This window comes from Triplophysa dalaica, chromosome 3 (assembly GCF_015846415.1).
Source record: "Triplophysa dalaica isolate WHDGS20190420 chromosome 3, ASM1584641v1, whole genome shotgun sequence".
NCBI classification, from domain to species: Eukaryota; Metazoa; Chordata; class Actinopteri; order Cypriniformes; family Nemacheilidae; genus Triplophysa; species Triplophysa dalaica.
In genome coordinates this window covers 8551468-8560459 of record NC_079544.1, presented here as the reverse complement: position 1 = coordinate 8560459, position 8992 = coordinate 8551468, and the positions used below count along the sequence as shown (strand labels likewise).

At 39.0% G+C, this 8992-nt stretch overlaps 1 protein-coding gene across 1 annotated transcript in view; it reads left to right on the top strand.

Moving 5' to 3' along the window:
* The first annotated feature begins 599 nt into the window (after positions 1 to 599).
* Positions 600 to 8992, top strand: part of cdh7a (cadherin 7a) — a 53988-nt gene continuing 45595 nt past the window's right edge. Inside the window, exons 1-2 of the mRNA XM_056743644.1 lie at positions 600 to 999; positions 6841 to 7292. Coding sequence (XP_056599622.1) covers positions 7050 to 7292 — 243 coding nt within the window. The 5' untranslated portion in view covers positions 600 to 999; positions 6841 to 7049. The remainder of the gene's footprint in view (positions 1000 to 6840; positions 7293 to 8992) is intronic.

Here is an 8992-nt window from a genome sequence, read left to right as displayed (position 1 = left end):
ACTGCCGTTGAAAGCATAGGTCTATTGACGGTGACATAAACCAGCAACAGTTAATTAACTTTTTCATAAAGTTATGCTTGCAGCCGGATTAGAGGACTCTCTCTTTACATAAAAACGTTTCTCTTATTTGTTTTCGGTCATACAGGGATTTGCCTCCCTGAGGAGCCTTGCAGCTTTTCAACTTAAATCACAGTTAAGTGGAAAACTATCATATGCACGTTTTCCTATTGGTTGAATATCATTTCAGATATCGTTTCAATAACTGTTTTGGTCCCCAAATAGTACTTTGGCGCTCTTTGATCAACCACAAGTTATCTTAAATGTGCTTGATAAATAATTTAAATGAATAGTCACATTTTTTCCTTTTCGCAACAATAGAGACCATAAGGGCTAAACTCAAGCAACTGTGCCTTTTATTTGCTTGTGCCAAATATCTAAACTCTACTCCAAATATGAACTTACAAATTCAGTTATATCTGAAACAAGTTTTAAGCGCTTATATCTGATAGGCGCCGACTGACATCGGCACCTCCCCTCGATGCAACGCTTCCCTGATGATCGATGCTTGAATGGCACGCTAACGCAGACTTGTTCGTTTCGTCAGGCTGGAGTGGGCACCATCACTAGAGAAAAGAAGTTACGCTTAACCACTGGGAGTTTGGGTGACAATAACTGTGGCTCCCGAGGCATGCTTCACGGATGACCGACGGTGTCGTGGTGCTTTTGTGAGTGTCTCCTCACTGCGCGGTGCTCTCTCCTGGCTGAGGTTCGCCGCAGCTGTGGCTTCTCAATAGGGCTTATTGTAGCTGCTGTGTAGTAGCGAGCGGCGCAGTCATCACGCTGAGCGGAGCCGTCTGTAGTTCAGGGATGCTTTTCTGCATGTTTCCTTGACTTGGTCGTGAAGAAAGCGTCCAAAGGAGCCGCGACGTGACTGAATTCTCCATCATTTTAACAAAGAACATTGACAATTTATACGCACGCGAAGGAGCGGGAGAAAAGGTACGAGTGTCATTTATGCATGTTTGCTGATGTGCAATAGCGTACGGACAGACGGCGATTGACGTTGAGACGGAGAGTGTTTGCGTGTCACGATAAGATGCATTAGACAACACAACTAAATCGTATTTTAGCGATCTAAAAGTTAACCGGAATTGCGGAATTGTTTGCAGGTGTTTTTATTTCATTTTATTCATGATTTAATCTTATTTATAAGGAAACGCAGATACACAAAACACAATAAATCACATTATTTGTTTTTTTATTTTTTCCTTTGAAAACCAATGGTTATATTTCCCAGCCTACTAATTCATGAATCAGCTAGGTTTTTTGCCATTTCTTAATTCTTAATTTATCAATTTAGAAAGCGTAAAGAGTGACGATTATTTCAAGTGCCACACTTTTCAAAGTTTCTCTCGCCGCCTGTGATGTTTTAATATTCCGCGCTTGCTCCCTCGGGATCGTGAGATGCGATGTTCAGAAGTTGAGGTCTGACAGGCGGCATATTAATCGAGTCTTTACGAACCGCAATTTCTCAGTCCTGAAAGCAATAGCTGGTACCTCGCCAGAAATTCTCATTTGTGATGCAAATAATGTCGTGTGAAGGCTACTGTGAAACACTTTGTTTTGATGCGAAAGCTTAACAAACAAAACTATCATAGAAGATACTCGAAGGTGTGTTACATTTACATAGTTGGCTGTTTTTAGTTTTCAAAACGAGAGCAGGTATCACAGCTTGAGAGAGGATTTTTCTTCACACTTCAGTATCAATCACAAACACCTCCCAGTCAGGACACCACTGCAATGCCAAAAACAGAGAGATGCTCGTAACAACATCGACCTTAACTTTCCTGTCATGCGTACCCAGCGGGCACTAGGTGGCGCGTCGAGTGAACTCTGAGGCCAAATTGCAATCGCTGTTGAACAAATCACTTGTAGGAGGTCCAGAAAATGTCAAAAATGTCAATTCTCAGCCTTCTTTACAAAATCTTTATAATGGTCTTGTGCTGCAGAGGATAATGTTTTTGTTTGCTTATTTCTCAATTTAAGATTAGTTGAGCTAATAATTCTGCACGTACCCGACTAACCCCTGTCAACTTTCCTTAGCTCTGTTTATGTATGCATAAAATATGCATTTTTATGTTGTTTATTTCCCTTTGCTTCAACTTTAGTCTTGTAAACTACACTTATTGTTAGATCTTTAATAAAATGTTAAATGCTCTCTCAATTGTGAGGCGCTTTTAATAAAAGCGTATGCAAAATGAATAAATGTAAATGTAACAATGGTCTGCGTTGTACAGGAAGAATCCTAGAAATTTTCCTGTTGGGGAAACTTAAAGCAGAGAGAAATGGGAAGATTAGAAAATAGTTACATATTGAAGATGCTTGTACATTGCGGCACACAGCTGTGGTATAGTAGCTGTTGTACTGTATTTGAAATTATACTTTTATAAGTTAACATTTCGTCATATCATTCATATAGGGTAGAACGCCACTTCTATATACCACTGTGTCCCACAAGTCACGCATGCATAGAGCCTATTGTACTCTTGTGCCTATTTTTTATTCTATGTCCCAGTAATAGTTTATAATCATATTAACCATGGTTTAACCATGGTATGACAGTAAAACTTCAAAGAAATCAATCTGCCAAAAAAAGGGTTCGACAGTGACTTTGTGCATAAAGTATAATAGAAAAAAAATATTTTTAAACTGTTTTTTAAACACTAGGGAATAGGTGTCGATTAATATCTACATTCATTTTGAGTTGCATTCATCTACTCGAGCACCATTTTGCACGCTCATAACCAATTACATCCTGCCCAGATCCTTGCGTAATCCAGCCCTTGTCACCCTCAAGAGACTTTATAGGGAAGGGCAGCCATAATAAGAAGGCCATATGCTGCCATTCCTCTCTGTACTGCGTTTGATGTCCAGGTGCCAGGAGTCATGCTTGTTCCGTGTTTGAGCATACTGTCCCCGGTGAGCGCCACAATCCCTCTCCCGCTGCAGGGGGGCTATGACTAGAAAGTGCGCTAAGATCGGTTTTGGAGCTTAATACCTGGCAGTGACTGTGGGCACTGTCTCACGGGGCGGTCTGTGTTAGAGTCTCAGTATCTCTCATCAGATGGCATGGGGGGCTAATGAGACTTCATCATCCTGTCCCGGACCATTTGGGCGATATGTGCTGAACAGAAAGTCCGGGGCCTCAGCCAAGCCCGACAGCGGGCAGATTCGGGCAGAGAGAAAATGTTAGCGGGGGGCTGGAAAGAGAACAGAAACAAATATAGTACACTCATTCCGTGGCCTTATAATGTACAGCAGTTCTCGATTAGTATTATTCATGATCTGTCTAATTTGGACCATAGACACAGATGCTTTCTTTGTGTTCTTCAGCTTTTGATTTATCTTCTTGATGTATAGCCAGAGCATTAAATTATAAAAGAGATTTAAATGCAAAATGCACACGCATTCAGTGATTCACAGGACGTCACGTGATGACCTGCTCTACCACATTTATTTAGTTTATATATATAGTTTTTATAAATACCAGGGCCAGTATTCATGAAAAATCTTAGCGCAAAGAGTTGCTCCTAGTGACAAAATTCTAAGAAAATTTTAAAAAATGTGGGCGTTTCCCTAAAATTACAGAAAAGATCTTAGTACAGAAAAAAATAATTCGTAAATCATCTTAACCGATAAAAGAGCTCTTAAGATCCTAAATTTTAGGAGTAGCAAGGAGGACTTTTAAGAGACTTTAGAGTTTCATTAGCAGCAGAAACAATGGAAGAAACATGAAAAGTGAGAACAAATGTGACCCCGGATAACAAAACCATTCTTAAGTAACACGGGAACATTTTTAGTAAAAGACAAAAATACATTGTATAGGTCAAAATTATAGATTTTTTTAAATGTAAAAAATCATTATGATATGAAGTAAAGATCGTGTTCCATGAAGATATTTTGTAAATTTCCTAACTTAAATATATAAAATTTTTTATTTTTGTGAGTTGGATGACCTGCCACAGTGCCCCTGATTAATAACTTCAAAGGCAATTTTCTCAATATTTGTTTTTTCCCACTCTCAGATTCCTGAGTTTCAAATGGTTGTATTTCAGCCAGATATTGTCCTATTTTAACAACTCATGCAACAATAGAAGTCGTATTTATTCACCTTTCAGATTATGTTAAAAACTCAAATTGGAAAGATTGACCCATAAGACAGAGTCAGAAATGTGTTGCAATGCATGACACTTTCCATATTATCTATAAGGTTTATTATATTTTTTATTTTTATTGTGTGTGTGTGTTCAGCTTTGATTATCTTGGTTTTGGTTTTCTTGGTTTTTTGTTTTTTTGATTTTTTGATTTACCCATTTATATTTCTAATGACCCTATACCTAAAAGCTCTCTTCTTTCCTTCTTTATCAACCAACCAATCACAGTCTTTAAAAGATTGTTTCATACATAGCAACAGGGTCAGCCCCGCCTCCTCACTAAGATAAAAGTCTTTGTCTTTTCCTTGCTCAGAGTTTCTCTAAGATTATTCCTGAAACTCCTACATAGAAGTTTTTAAGCTAAATTAAAAGCTTTCTTAGAGGTTTCTTAGAAGCTTTCAGAATACGGCCCCAGATTATTTTTCAATTCTTACTTTTACTTATAGCACAAAACAAATTTGGCACCTTTGAAAATTGCCCTGTCATGAAAACATTTTCTAAGATATTGCTTTAGAAATAAATCTCATGGTTTGTTTCTGGTGTCCTTGTTTGCTGTTTTAATGCAAGCCTGATAAACGATCCATATCACCTTCCAGCTCTCTTTATTACCCTGCGCGACGCTATAAGCATTCCAGACGTAGAGCTCTTTTCTTTGGTAATGGTGTCATGCAGCACTTCAATGAAACCATTGAAGGTCGTAGATAATTGAGACGCGTGGAGGATTATTTTGCCGTAACTGTGTTTTTCCTCATATGTGTAAGCCATTTACTTTAACTTTGTTGAATCCACCCAGTCGAACGTGTAGAGATCTAATCAGAAGCTAAGCACTTGTAATTCCCCTATAAAGTAAAGCTTATGATAAAGATTACAGGCTTTAGCTCAGACTTTTCCCTACTGAGGGGTCTTGGCACTGTGGTCTTCTGAAGCAAAGCTCAAGACGCTCTGTTCTCCTCCAGCAGCGCTAGTGCTTTTGAGCTTATATAGTGTACAAGGAAGGAATGGCTTCCCTGAGGGATGCTTTGTGATATACTCCTCTGTTCACCTTCAGAGCTCGGCTTTTAAACATGCAATTATTTAGCACAGATACAGCATCTGTCGTATATATTTAAGATTACAAATGAGTAGAACTGTAATTCCTTCTATTTATCATTGTGTTTTTGTTACAATGCTGCTTTCAGATAGTTAATAGAAACACTTTTTGAAGGCCATCTCAACCTTCACATATAGTCAGTCAAAATGAACTTTGCTAAAATCGTCAGTTTTGAATTCATTAAACCAAAATTATAATAGAGTACTGCTATCTATAAAGCTACGGTCAGATTGAAATTTTTTTTCGGACATTGAGGGATTTCCGTAGAGATTTGGACATCCTCTTCAACATCAATATAAGCTGTTGGGCCGTGCATCGTGCTGCTGTGGGTTCTGAACTGCTAGAAAGACAGATTTCTCTTGAGAGCATATATATGCTCTAACCAAATCCCCTTTGAACTATTTTTTTCCAGACTTGTAAGTGTTTGACTTTAAAAGGATGTTAGAAACACCTAAAAGGCTCTCTTGGACCGAGAAGCTCCAGGGACCCCTTAGGAGGAATTTGTGCCTGGAATTTTGTCACTTTAACTTGGAGTGCATACTTTTAAATTGTAGTTCTCTGTTGCGATGAAGAGCATGTGGATATTTTGTATGACACCATAAAATTCCAGCGTCACTTGTGTAACACGCGTGTACTGTGTGGTACGGTTCAGTAGTTGGATCAGGGCTCTTAAGATGGAGGTTGTACAGTTCAAACACCAAATGGCACCATTCATGAACCTTTTAACACTATAGTCATGTTCAAGTGACTTAAAGGGATAGTTCACCCAAAAGATTAAAATGATGTCATCATGTTTTCACCTTCAACTCATCCTAAATCTGTCTGACTTTCTTATGCGGACCACAAAAGAAAATATTTTACAAATATGGAGTGGAAGTCACTGCGGGCCAATGTTGTTCGGTTACCAACGTTCTTCAACATATCTTCTTTCGAAGAAAGTCATACAGGTTTGGAATGACATGAGGGTGAAATAAAATGATTTTTGGCTGAAATACTATCCCTTTAAAGCCAGGTAACATTCCCCATAATATTCATTAAACTTTATATATGATGATGACGCACTCCGTGCTATATTTCACACTCAATACGATCCAGGCAGATATGAGCTACCTTTCCCCATGCGAGGACTTGGTACATATTTGCTTTATTTCTTCAAATCTTCGCATTGGAGCTCTGCCTCCATCCCTCTCCTTTCAGCCTTCTCTCAGCCCCGGAAGATTAATGTGCTCCACTTTCAGCAGCCCTGTCAAATACTCATCCAGAGGAAAGAACTGCATGTCCATTTTGCTCACCTGTAGACGTCTCCCCGCACCTGCCTAGCCATCTTAGATAGCTGCTTCCGAAATGTCAAAAGTCATGTAGTCTTAATCTGAGTTTCAAGGGTGAAATGGGTATAATAAAAAAATGACTGTATATCAAGCCCGCATCTGTGCCGACTGACACTTTATTCTATATTTTTTGGATTCACTCGTCTTTATTGTGTTCTCTTTCTTCCTTTTTCTCTCACATTCAACCTCTTCTCTGTTCTTGCCGCAGGTTGGAGAGCTTCGGCTACAATCGTTGTCCATTCCTGTGGTCCTCCCGTCAATCACTGGTCCGATGGTCTGCTCTCTTCTGCTACCCGAGCCAGTTCTGAGGGCACTGCACAGCTTTCTGTGAGCTTCTTCTCAAGCCTCAAGATCTTTGCTGCCCGTTCACTACGGAGGAGTGTATTTTTTCTTTTTCCTTTTTATACATTCGTCCAAATGATGCAGAGAGGCTCTGCGGTGTGGAATGGACTGACTTTAATGACTATGCTGTTGCTGGCCCATTGGGATGTGGGCTGCCGGGGAATGACACTGAACTCAGTTCCTCTCCGCCCGATTTCTCAAAGGCCCTTTGGGGCTGGCGTGGCTGCATCTCTTCGCAGGCACAAAAGAAATTGGGTGTGGAACCAGTTCTTCGTTCTGGAGGAGTATACAGGAGATGACCTGCTCTATGTTGGCAAGGTAATGTTTGATATTTCCATTTATGCTGTCCCTTAAAGGGATAGTTCACCCCAAAATAAAGAGTGTGTCATTTACTCACCCTCTTGACATTTCAAACCTGTACGGCTTCTTCTGCAGAACACAAAAGAAAATATTTTTAAGAATGCTGGTAACCGAACAATGGCGGTACCCATTGACTTGCATTGTTTTTGTGTCAGTACAATAGAAGTTAATGGCTACAGCCGTATTTCGGTTACCAACGTTCTTCAAAATATCTTCTTTTGTGTTCTGGAGGTTTGAAATGACAAGAGGTTGAGTAAATGATGACACAATTTTCATTATGGGGTGAACCATCCCTTTAAGACAGCTCACACAGCAAAACGAGGCTTGTTGACCTTTGCAAAAATGGAGCAACTCACTGTTGTCAGACAAAACCTATTTCAGGATCATAGCTGAAGTCAGTGAGAATGATCTAAAGAAAAAAAAACATAAAAACTCCACATATGCACAGGACGACAAATACATCTTTAGAGTGGGACAACCCACTATCTCTTTAGAATCTAACTGCGCTTGGTGAAAACAAACATGTGCGGTGGCCGAGGTCATTAGGGTCATTTCTATTGACATCTACATATTTGCTTCAACTATAACGTTGACTCTTGAAAGGTATTGCATAGAAACGTTCAACTCTACTGTAACCTGGTGTACCCGTCTGCTTAGTGCTGTGCTGTAGTGTTAAAATTTCAGTGACTGCCCGTTAACTGAGGTGACATGTTTATTTAGATAATGTAGTTTGGGTGCCCAGAAGCCAGTAGAGCTGTCTGGCCGTGCAGACTTATTTTAGTGGAGTGTCTGGCAAAGCCTTCTGTCTCAGAGTCCACCAGCTGCACGTGATCACAGCTTCTGCTAAACATGTGACACTTATTAAACATGACTACCTATTGTGTATGGACAAGGCATACAGACTCTCTCAAGCCAGACCCTTGCTGAGGCAGGAAAAACTACTTAGAAGAAGTAGTTTTGTGAAAGAGTGCAGAAAATAAGAAAAAAAATGCATTTACAGCACCGTTTTATTTTGAAAGGGGTCATTTAGCAATGAATCAAATTTTTCCTTGGTGTTTTGAGATAAAAGAGCTTAATGTACTATGAAAACATCGTAACTTATAGAACTCAAAATTTTCCCAGTATAAAAAAACATTTATTGTGACTAAGGTACGGTTGAAAAGTGGATTGTTAAATGCATTAATGCATGAATTTACATGTCAGTGTGCAAGGTTTTAGAAATGGTCCAGCAAATGAGTTAGCTCTTCAGCGACATTCACCATGGAAAAAGATTTATTTCCCTGATCTACATATTTGCATTTAAAGACGTTTGGAGGGCAAATCCGGATAATAGCTATAAACCACGTGTGTCCTTTAATTTTACTTCAATGTCAGTGAAGAAAGTAAACAAATGGTCATCTGATATTTATATGCAGGTGAAAACAATCTTCTCTTTTTCTTTTCTGTAAAAGATAGCATTTGAGTTTGGAATGACAGGGGTGTATAAATAACAACAGATTTTTTACTTTGTTTTATACTTTTGAGCACATACAATATATATATATACTGTACATATTATAAAGGCCTATCATACAATACTATATTAAATATTTCAAAAGATGATCTTAAAGGTACAGTGTGTAGGATTTTGAAGGATTTATTTACCAAAATGTAATATA